The sequence below is a fragment of the Anopheles stephensi genome, chromosome 2, assembly GCF_013141755.1.
Source record: "Anopheles stephensi strain Indian chromosome 2, UCI_ANSTEP_V1.0, whole genome shotgun sequence".
NCBI classification, from domain to species: domain Eukaryota; kingdom Metazoa; phylum Arthropoda; class Insecta; order Diptera; family Culicidae; genus Anopheles; species Anopheles stephensi.
The window spans coordinates 68,470,384-68,487,272 of record NC_050202.1 but is presented as its reverse complement, the minus strand read 5'-3'; the positions used below and the strand labels follow the sequence as shown (position 1 = coordinate 68,487,272).

Here is a 16,889-nt window from a genome sequence, read left to right as displayed (position 1 = left end):
GTTCGAACCGTAGCGGGTGTGGGCGGGATGGGATATAAAAAGGAGGTATATCGTGGAGGCGATGGGAAGGAGCATAAAGAGGGATGGTAGACAGGAGAGAAGGGACATCAAGTTCATTTGCCAGGAGGAAATGCCTATCCTCAATCGTATCTAGCCCAAGAAGACGACAACGGGCTGGATAGAGGGAGGGAGAGAGCAAGATGATAACCGTTAAGGAAGCGCCGAACAGCTACACGAGTGAATTTAGGCTGAACGCTCTCCAGTCTGGCCATCGCAGTGGAGCCTGGGGGAGACCAGACTACAGCCGCGTATTCCAAGGAGGATCAAGTCCTTCAGGGACTTCAAGCAGAGCGCTGACGGACAGCGTTTCGTCGAGTCACACACCTAGATCCTTTACAGAGGATACACGACGTATTCCTGTATCACAGAGGGTGTAGCTAAACGGGAAACGAGAACGAGAACGAACGAGATCACACAACACTTATCGGGGGACAGGAGTAGGCCATGTTTACGACACCAAACAGAGAAGGAATCTAGCAGAGTTTGGAGAAGACAGCAATCAGCAGACGAGGACACAGGAAGGAAGATCTTGAGATCATCTGCGTAAAACAGAAAACCTTCGGCGGGGAGGATGGAAACACAACCATTAACAAATAACAGAAATAAAATAGGACGGAGGACACTAGCTTGAGGAACACCCGAGGAGGAGCCTACGAAGGAGTCGGACAAACAGGACGAAACTCTAACTCTATACGATCACGAAACCAGGTAAGTCTTCAGCCAGGACAGTAAACGACCGCCGATACCAAGTCTTTCGAGTTTAGCAATCAGCAGATCGAGAGGAACACTGTCAAAGGCAGCACTCGTTTCGGTGGTCGGTGTATACCCACGTAAGTTTGGCGACCCGATAACATGTTCGATAGAGCAGAGGATACAAGCCACATAAGGTTGGAGGAAGTTGTGCGTTTGGGAATGAAACCGTGTTGGCGCGGGGATTCAAGGATTTTGGAAATTGGGGAGGGGGGAGGGCAGTGAAATACCACGGTAATTGGAGCAAAAGGGGGAGAGCCAGAGCCAAGCAGACTTCCATATGGTAGGAAAGGAACCCTCACTGATGGGACAGAGGACAGAGGGAGGGATACCATCGGGACCAGGCGGCGAGAAGGACAACTTGACCGTAGACAGCGCAGACAATACAGAGGGAACATCAACGTGAACATCATTTAGGGAGAAGACGCGTCACGAGGGGTGTACGATGGACCGTCAACTAAAGGCACCGCACTACTGCAAAGGTTCAACGAAAACGCTAGAGAAGTGTTTGGCAAAGAGGCGGTATCGTTCGAGAGGATCGGAGGTGGATAGAAGGGGTGCCGTTAGGATTGCGACGCGCATTGCTGAACCGCTAGAAAGGTCTGAGGTCGGTTGTGAAGCGGACTTGTACTACAAAGGACGCGTAGCGCCAACGGTTATAAGAGAGTGGGCAACGATCTGTTCGACCATGGGGGGGGGGGGGGGGGGGGGATGGAAAGGAAGGAAAGGCAGTGGTGATCTTCTCGTTGAACCTGGAGACAGCAGCTTCGGATGTTGCAGGATTCCTCGATGAAAGACCCGTCGACGACAGCCGACAGGACGGCAATAAGACTCGAGTAAAGGTGCCACCATTAGTTTTGGTTATCGGCCTCGTTAATCTTCATCCCGAGGTTCTGTGCCGCACGCTCGATCCTTTCGGTAAGCTTCTGGTACAAAGGAGAGCCTCAAACCAATGATGTCTATGTCATCAGCGTATGCCAGGATCTGGATTGACTTACAGAAGATGGTGCCCGAAGTTTCCACCTCCGAGTCACGGATGGCTCTCTCTCTCTCTACCTCATGTGATGTTGGCCATTGTCATTCTTACAAGCCTGGAGCTTCCTGGATTTGCTGCATCGTCTAGATCCTGGTCAGTGGTTGCTTTTCCCGTTTCGGAATTCTCTCCAACTATCTCTGCAACGAATGGGACGAGAGTCGATATTGCAATATTAGGAGGAAAAATAGCTTGAGAAAACAACAAAACAAGAAGTGTTTATATTAGCCCCGGGTTTATTACAAATATTTGCGTCATAAATTGGACTGCGCGCTTGTGTTTGTTTTTTGCTGCTGCTGCTGCTGCATTAGAAATAATAAATTTGTTATGTTTTGTTTGCTTGTTTCTTTCCTTCCTTCCTTTGTTTGCTTTTACTATTCATATCCTTTTACTTGTGTGTTTCAATTTGCCCGCATTTCCTTGTGTGTCTCCTTCGCTTCATCTGCACAGCTTTGTGTTTGTGTCTGTTTGCACCGTAACCACCGGTCACTTGATCTCACCTCACAGATTCGCTTTTTTGCTTAGCAGACGTTACTATGCATTTTACATACAGATGCATTTGTATTAACCATTTGTGTTCTACTCTCTCTCTCTCTCTCTTTCGTCGTCATTATGAGTGCATTAGGTGTGATGCGATTTGTTCACACACCAACACACACACTACACACTGTTGTGATTTGTAGATTGAAAATCCGTTCCCCTTGGCTCTAGCTCCCTCGCGACGTTCTACCTCCTTCCCGCTGCGGCAATTTCCATTTACTCATTCTGGATGCGGGGGATGCGAAAGATGAAAATATATATCTATAATTCTTATACTATTAAATCTGTCGAATTAGCAATGCGTCGACCCCGGTTGCCGTCGTCCTTTCCCAGCGCTCTCGAATGAAAGGGTGGACGATGCTTTGCCTGTGGTATTTGTTGTGTCGTGCTTTGGGTTGTATTTTTGCGTGTTGTGTCGTCTTTCCTTCCGGACGAGTTCCGGTGGAAGAAAAAAAAAGCCATAAAGAAGGCAAAGAGTATCGAACCATCACGATGTTAGGAGAAAAGAAAAACATATCGGTATCGGATCTACCTTCGTTCCAAGTTCCGGTTCTGTTTGTCACTCTTACTCTATACATATACCTATCGAACATTCCCTAGAGATCTGCGGTGTCGCTCGGAATCTCGGGCAGGGGAAAAGTAATATAAACATAAAACCCCCTACCGGTAGTAACACGATGAACAGATTGTTGTCTAAAATCTTTTAAATATAGCTCCTCTGTTCACCTCTTTGCCCCATTTCATTTTAACGGTTCTATTTTACGAACAAACTGTTCCGGCTTTCTTTTTTATAATCAGAATAGAAGGAAAGGTCTTGGTAGAAGAACAAAGTACTATACACGCTTTGAAGTAGATATTATTGGGAAGGCATGTAAATGTTTCCATATATATGAGAGTGTTGGTGTGTGCGTATGTTGCCTGATGAGTTCAAAAATCCTGGCTGGACCGGGCTGTGGGTAATGGCAAGCCCCAGTTGCCCGACCGCCACGATAAAGCGTCATTGAAGGGTGTATGGTGTAAGGGAGCGCTCTAGAGGGGGGATGCAGCCAAAGGTAAGTGTGATTTCGGTTTCGTTTAACTTAACTATTATATAAATCGGAATTGGAATTAGTGAAAGAGGGATTTGTGTTATGTGTGTTGCCTTTTTACCGTTACACGTGCTTCCGCTGGTAAAATGTGGTCGCGTTCCTACGCATCGCTTGGTTTGGTTTTGTTGTGGAGGCTTAAGTTTTGTCTTCCAGCGATAGGGTCGTCTTCGGATGCTGCTCCACCACCACCTCATCGTCATGATGTTCGTCCATCTTTTCGTGCTGCTGCTGCTGCTGCTGCTGCTGTGGATCATGCGGATGTTGATGATGATGATGATGATGAAGATTATTCACTTCCGAAGCATGATGCTGATGATGATGGTGGTGTTCATGGTCGTGATGCGAATCGGTGGCCATTGCTTGGACACTTTCCTCTACACCAGCGCCGCCCACAGCGCCACCCTGCGTGGAAAGACCGTCGGCAACATCGTTAAAGTGTTCGTCCTCTGGCAGCAGACATTCACTTTCGTCCACCAGACAGTGATCATCGGTTAGGATCGAGTGTGGTTGGTGGTGGTGGTGGTGGTGGTGCTGTTGCTGATGATGATGGTGGTGCTGCTGTATGTCCGTGATCGGGGTCGGTTCCATATCTACGACCGCGTCCGTTCCTTCAACCGAAGGCGCTACAGCAGGGTTCACTGGAAGGGGTCGAATCGGTTTTATCTTTGCATGCTCCGTTTCGATCAGCTTGCGCAATTCATCCTAAAAGGGGAAGAGAGTTAATAACAGTCGATTTCGGAATGCTTCAAGCGATACGTACACCCCAACCAAGCTGATCGGCCAGGAAGAAACACCCGTCGTCACAATTACCCGTCCAGGCAACGTCTCGCCGATTGCCGGGCAGATCGAAACACAGCCCCTCGCCGAACATCATGGAGCGCAGGAAACCGATGTTGCTGCAACCGACCTTGTCCCGGTTTATCAACAGCCGGACACAGGAGTCGTTCGCGTACTCGACCAGGGAAGCGAACGGTTGCACCGTCAGCGACGTTCCCATAATGATCAGCAGGTCGCACTCGGCAAAGTCCTGGTGCGGTAGCATGTGAAACCGCTCCGGCAAACCTTCGCCGAAGAACACGATGTCGGGTTTAATGACACCACCGCACGGGCAGGTCGGCACTTCATCCGTGAAGATAATTTCTGGGGAAAATTTAGTGGGGAGAAAACAGGAGGGAAAACCATCGTCTTAGCTCGTGTGTTGTGTTGCGAGCTTTGCTAACTTCGCCACAATTTACCCTTCACGAACTCCAAGCTGTAGGCCGTCTTGCACTGGAGACAGTGGTTTGTGTAGAACGTTCCGTGCGCTTCGACGATCTTTTCCTCGCTAATGCCAGCGATGCGTTCCAGCGTGTCGATGTTTTGCGTGTAGTGGCGCACGAGCAAACCTTTCTGCTCAAGCAACCGCACGAAGTAGTGTGACGGTGTCGGTTTGAATGTGCCCGGGTACAGCTCCTTCGCCAGCGTAAAGAACGGTTTCGGATTCTGGTACAGATACTCCAGCTCGAAGATGGCCTGCGGGTACGGCAGATTGTACTTCATCAAGTTGTTGTACAGGCCCGTATCCGGCGACCGAAAGTCCGGTATGCCAGCAGCTGAAATGAATGAAGCAAGCAACACCATCATTACCAAGAAGCGACTCATAACCGACCGGAGCTCAGGTGCACACTCACAGGTTGATATACCAGCACCGACCATGGTGACGATCTTTTTAAAGCCTCCGTTTTTCCAATGCTTCAGCACACCGTCGATGTCGACCGTTTCCAGCACCCTCCGGCTAGCGCCACCGCCAGCCCCATCCTTATCGTCTAATCGATCGGCCGTGTAAAACCCGAGCTTGTCTGACAGATACTGGCGTATTCGCTCGATGCTTATCGACTCTTCTCCCTCGTCGTCTTCCGTATCATCGTACTGCAGAAAGTCGGGCAATGCCGAGGCCGAATCGGGTCCGGCACCACCGTTCACGATGGAGCCCGGCGGTGATGGGCCGAGTGGCGTGATGGTTGGATCGGACGCGGGCTCCGTCAGCGCAACGGATGCACCTGCGATGGCGGATGCGGCGGCCGGAACGGTGGACGAAGCGGCTGTAACAGCTGCGGAGGCAGCCGCGGTCAGCAGGCTTGTCGTTGGATCAGGGTCCACATCGAAAGCCCCACCGAGGCACTGCAGCATTGGTGCGTGATGTGGTGGGGAAGGAGACGCAGTGGTAGCAGGGCGCTCCTCCGACATTCCAACTGTGCGACGGCCACCGACAGCGAATCGGCGCACACCCTCGGAAAGCGCTTGGACGGCGGAACTCAACTGCTCGATTACACCAAACACGGCGGAGGGCTTCCCGGTGGCGCGTGCCAATGCAGATACAACGGTTTTCGCAGCCAGCTACAAAGGTTTCTTGGTCGCGGATGGGGATGCAAACACTTTTCCGATTGGTGCCAAAAACGACCCAAACGCAAACGTCAACCAAGCGAATATTTTCGTCTTTCTTCGTCGTTCTTTTTGCCTGTCATCTGGCAGTGTTGCCAGACCCAAGGTGTATGTATTTAGAAGGTGGATTTTTATCGATTTGACAGGGCGACATTTTAGTCGAGTTATGTCAGAGTTTGTTTACAAAAACATATGGTATGGGGCTACCAACATGAACAAACAGCCTCGATTCTCAGTCCTTTGAGCAATTTCGCTAATTTATGGGTCATCTTCGCATATTAAGTGTTGTCCCACAGACGATTGACGATATTTGGTTGCATTTTTCGTCAAAAAATCGCAAGCGATACCACCACCGGCGCCTCCTCCGATGCTGCCGTCACTCTTCTCAATACCCTTCCCCTTGATCACCTCGGAACTGTTATGTCAGGTCGAGAAATGTCAATTTGCTCTAAACAACTCTACCTTCTATATCTACATACCTTGGCCAGACCGGGCGAACCGAGTCCGGTGGCACATCTTCTTCTACGGTAGCGTGGATGACAAACAGAACAAAATAAAACATACGAAGCTGGAAAAGTTATATTAAACAAGGGAAAATAACGGTAAATGAATAAAACTGAGCGATGAACCTAATGTAAACCATGTTTGCTCAATTTAAAGTAACAAAGACACGCAGTGCGCATTTGTTTACAGTTTCCGCCGGCCACTGCTGTCATCGCATGTGTCAAAGCAGGCCAAATTCTCGTAAAAACATGAACGATTTGTGTCCGAGCATTTTTGTTTGATTTGCAAATGTTTGGCGTTGTTCAATGAACGCAATACCGAGCGGAGCGCAATCCGGCTGAAATAAAACGCGAGATTTAAACGGAAAACACCTAAAAGTTGCTTATCTTTCATTGTGCAAAACAACTTCGTCAAGTGTCAAGGCAGCCTGTTGGAAAGTGCGCCAAATCGTCAAAACAAATACGAGGCAAGGTAAACAATACTTCCGCAAATCGGTGCTTTAAGCCATCTCCCAAAAAATGGCACAAATGGAAAAGTCTTTACAATCTGCCTCGACAGTGGAAGACGAGGAGGACTACGGACCGTTGTTGATCGGGAAGCTTGAGGTATGTGGGGCTTACGAAACTCGATCGCACGATCCGTTAACCGACCGGGTTCATTTTGCAGGGCAATGGAATCACAAACGGAGACATCAAAAAGCTTGCCGAGGCCGGCTTTCACACCGTCGAAGCGGTTGCATATGCACCGAAAAAGCAACTGCTTGCGATCAAAGGCATTTCCGAGGCGAAAGCGGACAAAATACTCCAGGAAGCGACGAAGCACGTACCGATGGGTTTTACGACGGCAACCGAATACCACCAGAAGCGGTCGGAAATTATCCAGCTGACAACGGGTTCGAAAGAGCTGGACAAACTGCTCGGCGGTGGCATTGAGACGGGCAGCATCACGGAGATATTTGGCGAGTTTCGAACTGGCAAAACGCAGCTGTGCCATACGTTGGCCGTCACCTGCCAGCTGCCGGTGAGCCAGAACGGTGGCGAAGGCAAATGTTTGTACATCGACACGGAGGGTACGTTCCGACCGGAGCGACTGCTAGCTACCGCCGAACGGTACAAACTGGTCGGGGCGGACGTGTTGGACAATGTGGCGTACGCGAGAGCGTACAACACCGACCACCAGATGCATCTGCTGATGGTTGCGTCGGCCATGATGGCAGAATCCCGCTACGCGCTTATCATCGTGGACAGTGCCACCAGCCTGTACCGGACGGATTACAGTGGACGGGGGGAGCTAGCGGCACGGCAGACACATTTGGCCAAATTTTTGCGCATGCTGTTGCGGCTGGCCGACGAGTTTGGGGTGGCGGTTCTGATCACGAACCAGGTCGTCGCACAGGTGGACGGTGCGGCAATGTTCAATCCGGATCCGAAGAAACCGATCGGTGGCAATATCATAGCGCACGCCTCTACCACCCGGCTGTACATGCGTAAAGGTCGGGGTGAAGCGAGAATCTGTAAAATTTACGATTCACCGTGTTTGGCAGAAGGCGAAGCCACGTTCGCTATCAATCCGGATGGCATTGGCGATGTGAAGGAGTAGTGGGGAGCCGGGAAACCACCTCCCAGGGATGCGCATGCTGTCGAAGGGAGCGTGGCGATACGGTATGTTAGATAGAAATGTCCGTAAAATGCTGGTTATTTTGATAAATGTAATACAACGACTATTTTTTTATAAAAGTTTGCTTTTGTTTTGGGGGTTGGAAATATTGAGAAACAGAGATAGAGAACTCTTACACAGACACCATACTCAGTGGCGCGCTTAACCAAGGATGAAAAAGGCATCCGTTTAAGGGGCGGGTACTCTTTCGACAAGATATCCACTTCTACCAAGAAATTTTGGCCTCGTTCTCGAAGTCTCGTTCACCACCAAGAGATCTCATCGTCTAAAGGACTTTCTTTTCGCTCGAACAAACTCCATCTAGCAAGAAGCTTTATCGTTCAAAGGGCTTCGCAGTTTTTTTTGGAAATTCACTTACCAATTTCATAATAAATACCCCTCTATGATTCCATTTAGTATTCATTCCCGATAATGCTGGGGTCCAGTATGTGATATGAAATCCGAAGACATCAGTCCATCAGCAGCTACTTTTTATTTGCTCTTTATTTCTGATTAGTGCTAATACATATGATATCGTTGCAAAGCGTTCTATTTTTACAGAAAAAAAGGCTCTTGTGAATATAGATGAAAACCCAAACGTTTTACCGAAAATTTTTGTCGCATGTTTTTGAAAAGAAGCAGAAAAGTGGGTCCCCAGTCACCCAGGGGACGGCCAAGGGAAAAGAAAGAAAATTTAATTTAAACACCATCCGGCACGAAAACCTGTGCCAAAAACATGTAACACAATAATCTATCGTTAGATTTCTACCACCAGCTTATTATAGCTAAATCGATGCTTGTATAGCTAAACTGTTTCTTTTTGCTGATAATTCTAATAAATGTCGCTTGTTTTACTGCAAACCAGAATATTTTGTGCATAGAAAGGTGCCCGATGGAAATGCGAGAAACGTCGTAGCTCAAACGTATTTAACGTTAAAATCTGTCCAGTTGGGTGCATGATGCATGCTGATGGCCTCCATTAAGCAACCAGTCACATATGTATATATATTGGATTAGTTAATATTTTTCTTTGCACTCTACGTCGATATAAAATTGTACTCTGATTCACTGTCGCCTTTCCTTCACATCCAGTTCGCTACAAATACACGTCATTTATATGCTATTTTGTCTACTAAGCTGCATAAAACACTATTCCACCAGATTGGCCGCACCATATCTCATTTAATTAACGGGGGGAAACTGAAACCTTCCTTCGTTGTAAGTGGATTTATTTCGTGAAGTTACTTTTGGCAAACAAAAATGGCAAAAAACACGCAGACACATCTTAGCGTTAAATGAAGCACAACTTTCTACTCATTTCGACGATCTGCTAAGCTCTTTTTCTACCCTTTGAATGCTCGTTTCTTGAAACCTTGTTAAAGTTTGTTATTGGGCTGTCTGTTTTAGCTTCTACCTTTGCTACTACTGTTCACTACCTTTTGCTTGACGATGATCGCGTTTTAATAAAAAGTTCACAAAAAAACATACAAAAATAAAAAAAAAACCCGTTAGAAAGGTATACAGAGTGTGACTTACAGAACTAGGATAAAAAGATAATCCGAATGCAAAATTGAAAACCATCCTAACGAAGAAATGCACGAAACCGATACAAACGAACGACGAACTTAAAGCGTCTCGAGCAATCAAATGAGCATACCCTGCTGATGATGAATCGTCCGGAAGCCACCGGCACGATCCTTGCTGACGTCAAGTTCGCCCAGACCGTCATCGCCCAGGGCGGCTAGCAGGTTTGCCTCGTCGGAACCATCACCACCGAGCAGTTCGGCCGAAAGGTAAGCGGTCGGTGTGCTGGACAGCGATTTCGGAATGAGGCCACCGGACGGGCTGCCGTATGTGGACGGTGTGGTGATCTTCTTCGGATCCAGCTGACCCTGCTGGATGGCGCGCCAAATTTCCATATCGGTCGGTGTCAGCAAACTCGGCGAAACAATCATCGAGAACTCGTCCATCGTGCCACCGATGGTGGGCGGTCGGTTTGATGAGTTTGCCGGCGAAGTGGCGAACAATTTGCCCGACCGGAAGCGATCGACACCACCTTGGACACCGTCGTTTCCGCCGTTTCCGACCGTACCCGGCAGGATGGAATCGGTCTGGATCGTGAGTGGACGAGCGATCGGATCGTTCAGTGGCCGTTGACCACCGATCAAAGGGTTGGTCGAGCTGAACAAAACGCCACCGTCATCCTCATCGCCGACTGGTAAAAAGGAAATGTGAGAGAAGATTTAGCAGGACGGAACGAGTTTACTACCCCCTCCTAGGTGGTAGTCTCTTCAGTGGTGTGTACTTACGGCTGTACAGCATGTCTCCGGTGTTGCTGTCACACTGCATATCGTTGCCATTGGAGGAAAATTCAGTAGCGTTCTCAATCAAAACTTCCGGTGGTGTTAGGGGGATAGTTTTCTGTGGTGCATGGTAAGAAAATGAGGAAAAAAGAGAACGGGGTTTAGTTTACTTGCTGTGCAACGGGTGATGCAATTTATTCGGATGGTGTTTTCTTTCACTTCCGGTGGGTGGTTTTGAGCGTTTTCGTTTTTGAGTGTTAAGTATGTTAATTTTAAGGCACAATTCAGCACTGCAGCAATGGAAAATTCTATTCCTCTTTTCTTTGTAATATTGCTATCTCAGGGCGCTGTTCTTCACTTGGCAGGACCGGGGTTCAAATCCCATCTAGGTCTCCTAGGGAGGTCTAAAGCATAACCTAAAAGGTCATGAAAGCCAAGAAAGAAGAAGAAGTATTTTCGCAAATAATACAAAAATATTAAAGGATTTCATATCAATCTGTCTAACGCGTGTATAGTAACGCTTCTACGTTACGAAACAATTAAAATATTAAATAATTTTGAAAACAAAATTAGGTCAAAGTTGTCTTTAGAGTATTCTAGTTTCAATCATCTTCAAGCATTTCTTTAAGCATTGTTTAAAAAAAATTAAACAACGTAGGACTTCACACGACAGGACCGGGGGGTTCAAATCCCATCCAGACCGCCTCCTCGTACGTAAGGCTGACTACTTTACTACGGGTAAAATTAAGTCACAGAAAGCCAGAAATGGCATGCCGAGACCTCTCAAGGTTGTAGTGCCAAGGAAGAAGAAGAAGAAGAAGAAACAACGTAGATGGAAACTAGAAAAGCCCCTCATTAATTGTAATTTACGTTCCATGACAATTATAACCACTCTACGGACGAAATTACTTCCTGAGTACAAGAGGCTGACATTTAGAACGAACTATTTAGCACATGAGAAGAATCTTGGCTAAATTAAAATAATTAACCCCAATTGGGCACATGCTGAAGGTATGCGTAGGAGAGATTACGCAAACGCTACTCTCAGTGTTTTATAAGTTTCGTTGGAGAAATTCGTAGATAAATGGGTGCATGCAACATCATCATGATGAACGAATATTAACAAAGAAGCTAATATACAAAAATATGAAAAAAAAAAAGAACAGAACGTCCGATCTGTTCCCTGGGCCGACAAGACCTGGCGTATGTGATCGCTCAAGCAGCAAAAGGGGTTCCAAGTATTTTGTATGAAGTTTTCTCAACTACCGAAGCGGGTATGAGGTTATCACATACCAAAGCAATTTTTAAATCTTCTTCATAATGGGGATTTTTCGCTTCAACCGCTAGCTGAACCATAAACAATGTGTTCTTTAAATTAGAACTATTCAAGATGGATTCCAAAACCCTCGACTGGATTTGTTAGTCTATGACTGTTTCAAAGAGCATCTTCTTCATCTTCTGTTGGCTCCACAAACGCAAGAAGGTCAGTTATTGCCTCAACACAATTGAATGCTCTGTCCGACATGTTCAAATAAAGCCAGATGTTGTGTTGAGTTATGGATACTTCATTATGCTTATTTCATCTACCAAAAATAAAACGGACTATTGCAAATGCATGAGTAAACTATTTCAAAATGTTTTTTTATTTATGATTTTATAGACTCAGGCATAAAAAAAATATATTCCATCCACTTCAACCCCAAGCCAGGGGATGTCGGCAGTAAAGCACTTTACAGCACTTTAAAGGCCTGAGGAAGAATTTCTACATGGTGAAAAACCACGCACCAAGCGCAACCCAACCCACCCCTAAACGACATGAAAAAAAAACAGAAAATAATGGCAAGCACGTGGCAAAGTTCAACATCCTTTCGAGACGTTCCAGTGTGGGGGGATGGGTTTTTCTTCTACTTTTCCTCCACCGAACCGTCATTGCACTATTGCTTACATAACCAAGGCTCGCAGGTCAGTGGAGCTAACAGAGATGATAACATAATTTCTCACTTTCACTCTCTCTCTCTCTCTCTCTCTCTCTAGCGCTTACCCGTTGACGTTGGTTCAAGTTTTACTTTGACAAAAAAAAGCTCGGAAAAGGAAGCAGAGCGCTCGAGAGCGAGAGAGAGAGACCATGCTGGAAAACGTTCTTGCTCTCTACAAATGCTCTGTATCACAAGCTTGACCTCGTACCTTACTATGGGACTGTGTTTGAATCCCATAATCTGCTTACAGCCCAAAATGGAGCCGTCCTGTCTACACTTTGACATGACGTCACGTGGCTGACGTCACATCCAATTTTTGTGCCCACCAATTTTTGATCGGCAAACAAGGGAAAATCTAATCTTGAGAGTGCGAGAAAATGTGCAATCAACGTCTTAGCTGAAAAGCAAAGCAAAACCATTCTACCAAGTATGTTTACATACGGGAATAGAGACATAAAGGGGGGAAACGACATCAACTTGTACCACCAATGGTCGTCCGACTTTGCATGCATCCCGTGAGAAAAATCCCCCAAACTGAGATGGATTAATGCATTGGAGGATGATGGATGGTTGGCCTCATTTCGTAAACGACGGAGGCTCGATTTCGCGTGTCTGGTTACATGACCTACATTTTTGTTACCATCCCGCCATCCCCACCCCGTGACCCCCCGCCACTCGTTAAGAGGAGAGTTGTTGCGACACGTGTCCTGTGCCCTCTATTGCATTGAAATAAGTGATGCTGTGTGCGATAAACAAAAGGTAAATTAAATAACAAAAATCGCTCAATAGTACCACGGTACATCGGAAGTGAGAAAGAAAACACCATTCGGACACAATTGATCAATTATCATTTCGGTTTCGTTTATTTTGTGGGTTTCTTTCATGCTGTCAGTCCCATCTTCGCGCGCTCCCGTCCAGACCAAGCGGAATCCTTCGCCCTGTGCGCTTCCTTATTCACGTTCTGTACTCCCCTAACGATAATTTGATATCCTGTTCCGTTCTGTCCTCACCCTCCTTCCCCACACAACCTACTCTCCCGCGATTCGTCTACTGTTTTCTAACCAATTTTTGCACAAACCTCTAACAGGATAGTAGTTGTTCGATTGAGTAGCGTAAGTGTGGATTTATGTAATGCTCCAGATAGCGATATTATTAATTCGTACGTTTCTACTTATTTATTCATTTGAGATGGTTGATGGTTTTAGCTTCCTCGTTTTCGATTGCTTTTGTGTGTGTGTGTGTGTTTGTCCACCTTTCGAGATGATTATTTGACTTTTTTTTTTTAATTTCATTTCTGTTTTATCTGCATTTTTTTCGCATTTACCAGATGCCTTTGGTTGGGTACCGTTGGCAGTTTCGTTTCTTACAGTTAGTAGTTCCCGTAGTTATTGCGCCATTTATTCGAGGGGGGTATTTTTTTGCTTATACGCTTACATTGCCATGTGTCGGTTGCCAGTGTGCACGTGCTCACCGGGTAAAATATTCACCAAATGTATTTGTATGTTGCAATCTTACTGACTAGCACATGATTATTTGTTATAAGTCTTTTGGGGAATAATTTGCACGCGCGCGATTATTAGTTGTTTGCATCGTGCCGTCAAATATATCGTGTGAGCCAATAATGAACTCTATATATGGTGGCCTCACGTCACTCAGTTCCTATGATCCGTATGTTGGATCCGCGTGAAAAGGAAGGAGAGACAGAGACAGTGAGAATAAATTTTGGATGTGCATGCACACAACTCTTAACCTGATTTGGGGATATAAATGGATAGTGACATTTAAATTTTTGTTACGCTTGATATTACGCTTGCTCGAATGGGTGAGCCAGCTAACGCACTGGAAACGGCCAGACGGACGTGCTGGTATTCTAGTTGAATAGGTACCCTAAAATTGATGTACCATACCATTCATGCATCTTACAATACTACCGTTTGGGGAAGAATGCCTACCATTGCATGCTGGAGTTTTGGGAGGAGTTGTCTAGTGCTACGGAGAAGAAAAATGGACCAACTATCCGTCTAGAGAGATAGGATTTAAATAATGCGTCTCTTGTGTAAAAGCTGGCATCACGAGCTCAATCAAAAAGCTTCAAAAACTTAAACAACAGGACTATCGGTCCAACGACTAGGACCGGGACTAGAGATCGAAACACCTTTGCCATGTGCAGGAAACAAGAAATCAGTTCATCGTTAATAAAAAACCTAACCAGGGACGGAAAGACTGACTGATTCACCTAGCGGAACCATTCGTTGCACTCACCGCAATTACGATCCGATTGCTTCAGCGAGCTGTGTGCCTCATATTTCCATTTCATCTCCCTTTCTTCTGGCCCCAGTTGCCACGTGACACTCGTTCCTTCGTTCGGTGGTTCTACAGATTTATTGTTTCGCTTAGCGACTTTAATCGTTAGTGTGTGATTTGCTCTTCTGCAACGGAATTCCGGGTGTCACCTTTTTAAAACTCGTGCGCTGTGAAATCATTCCGCTACCCTCCGACGGTGATCAAAACGATCCAAAAACTCACTAGCCAAATATGGCGTATCCAATCGTAACCATATTATCTTTGCCGTTCGAATGCAGTTTCCCCTAACTAATTACAATTGCACTCTGCCTTCTTGTACCGCACGCTTGCTTCTCCTCAAAAAATGTACCAGACTTTAACAATAGTTTGCACCGTACGTATATACAACAGTAAAACAACCTTTCGCGACCAATAACATGCTTCTTGACTAAATTTTTCCTTGACTTGCCTAATCAGTTCTGTTTTGCTTAAATGATTTCGTACAGCTTTTGCCGGCTGGTTATGCTTTTACAGTTGTGTTGCACCCTTCACGTATGCGTTTTCATATTTTTTTCTGTGCTTTTTAATATCCTTTTTTGGATAGTTTGATAGGGGTGTGTCCTTTACGGGTTTAGATAGGATCGAACAAAAAAGTCGTTCAAAGACATTCAAAGGATTGAGGTATTTTCTTTTGTAGCAGAGAGAGTTTTAAAATATATGCTTCTTTTATGCTGATTATAGGAGTCTAAGAGTCTAAAAGTAACGGAAAATATATTATTCTTCATTTTTTAACAATTTCAACAAAATTGAAGAGTTAATTGAGTGTTTAGCTACTAAACCAGCAGTTGATTTGTACTTAAGAGTGAGGTATGTAGACGTAGGGATCAATCAAGGTCCGGATAAAATATGCCAAAGGCTACATGGCGTGATGCTTAACTAAAACGCATTTCTTCTCCGTTTTTCTCCCTTTAATGCTATAATTTGACTGTTCAGTTGGCCTGCCGTACAAATGGCTGCGCATACATCGTATGTGTGCAGCAGCAGTTGGGTTTTGATTTTGATTTCCGTTTTTCTTTACCGTGGTGGTGTTATGCTGAGTGTTCCGAACGTTTTATAGCCGGGCTTCCGTGTAAACAACATTTAAACAACAATTGCTAGCATTGGTGTGCTTCTTTTCGCCATCGTGTATACCAGTGTTCCTTCTTGCCTATGCTATCCTCTATTTGCCACACATTTCCATTAACAATATACGCCTGATTTTCCGCAACATTACCTATACCAACAATTAAAACACCAACAATTATGTATCGCTTCCTGCGCCTTCCGTTTGCATTGTGCATTCTCTAGTCCGAACGAGGTTATACATTCCTATCCATCCGACTTGTTCTGTTCCGCTGCACCGGTGGTTAGTGTACTTAGTGGAATGGGAATTGATTGCGAGAACTAAACTGTGCCTAAAATATCAGTCAGAGGAAATGATTTGAGGGGTTCAGCTCTACGTGATCCTAAACACTTTACGTTCCACCTAAACGAAACTTTATAAATTCTTAGGTGTCACCAGTAGGACACTGTAATGTTTGAACAAATTTTGAACTTTTACATTTCAATCGCGCCTGATTCGCGCGTGAGGTTTACGTTTAAAGGCTCTGGCATCTTTTCGCTATCGCAATCGTGTACGACTACACTACACTACTCAGAGCTATGATCAAATCTGGTGGAAAAGCTTACAGTGCGTGTACCCTTCACTTAAATATATCACTTGATAATGATGGTGTATAATAACTGTACGCTTAGGACGACGTTGTCGCCTTGAATGTAGTGTGAAAGAGTGATCGCACAGCATACATTTCGATCGTTTATCGCTACAAATTAAAGCAACAAGTCTATGCTGGTGATCTTGCCCTGCTCTAATGGTGTTACTACTAAAAAGAGAATCTTCCCACGATAAACTAGCAACTAGCTGTGTTTTTTGGACTGTTTTTTGTTGTTGCTGCGTTTTTCCTACATACTACGAAACAAGCTCCATGTAATTAATTTGCTGTAGCTCACCGTGCTTTACATCAAACAACTGTACCTTGTTTGAATCGTCTCAATTCACTCACGTTTCTTATTGTTTCGGAGAGGCCGGTTTCGATCAGTACATGGATTTTTGTTGTTTTGTGTGGTTAGTTGTTTGTGAAGGATTGTTGGATTTTGTTTTGTCTTTCATTTTACCATTAATAGTTACTTTTGATTAATTTCGAATATAATGTTAAGTGTTCCGTACATCTATAGT

At 45.5% G+C, this 16,889-nt stretch overlaps 3 protein-coding genes across 3 annotated transcripts in view; 1 reads left to right on the top strand and 2 right to left on the bottom strand.

Annotated features, from left to right (window-relative positions):
- Positions 1-2,860: 2,860 nt before the first annotated feature.
- Positions 2,861-5,999, bottom strand: LOC118504475 (NAD-dependent protein deacetylase sirtuin-2-like). The gene is made up of 4 exons (XM_036038988.1): positions 5,142-5,999; positions 4,707-5,063; positions 4,232-4,611; positions 2,861-4,173 (listed from the first exon to the last, which is right to left on the bottom strand). Exons 1-4 carry the CDS (start codon positions 5,695-5,697, stop codon positions 3,607-3,609), a joined length of 1,860 nt encoding a protein of 619 aa, XP_035894881.1. The 5' UTR covers positions 5,698-5,999; the 3' UTR covers positions 2,861-3,606.
- A 572-nt stretch (positions 6,000-6,571) lies between these two features.
- LOC118504473 (DNA repair protein RAD51 homolog A) lies at positions 6,572-8,132 on the top strand. Its single transcript, XM_036038986.1, has 2 exons — positions 6,572-7,001; positions 7,063-8,132. The coding sequence occupies exons 1-2, from the start codon at positions 6,915-6,917 to the stop codon at positions 7,993-7,995; spliced, it is 1,020 nt and encodes a 339-aa protein (XP_035894879.1). The 5' UTR covers positions 6,572-6,914; the 3' UTR covers positions 7,996-8,132.
- Positions 8,133-8,538: 406 nt separating this feature from the next.
- Positions 8,539-16,889, bottom strand: part of LOC118504472 (protein similar) — a 106,660-nt gene continuing 98,309 nt past the window's right edge. Inside the window, exons 11-12 of the mRNA XM_036038985.1 lie at positions 10,362-10,473; positions 8,539-10,267 (exon numbers count right to left, since the gene is read on the bottom strand). Of these exons, the coding sequence (XP_035894878.1) occupies positions 9,696-10,267; positions 10,362-10,473 (684 nt within the window). The 3' untranslated portion in view covers positions 8,539-9,695. The remainder of the gene's footprint in view (positions 10,268-10,361; positions 10,474-16,889) is intronic.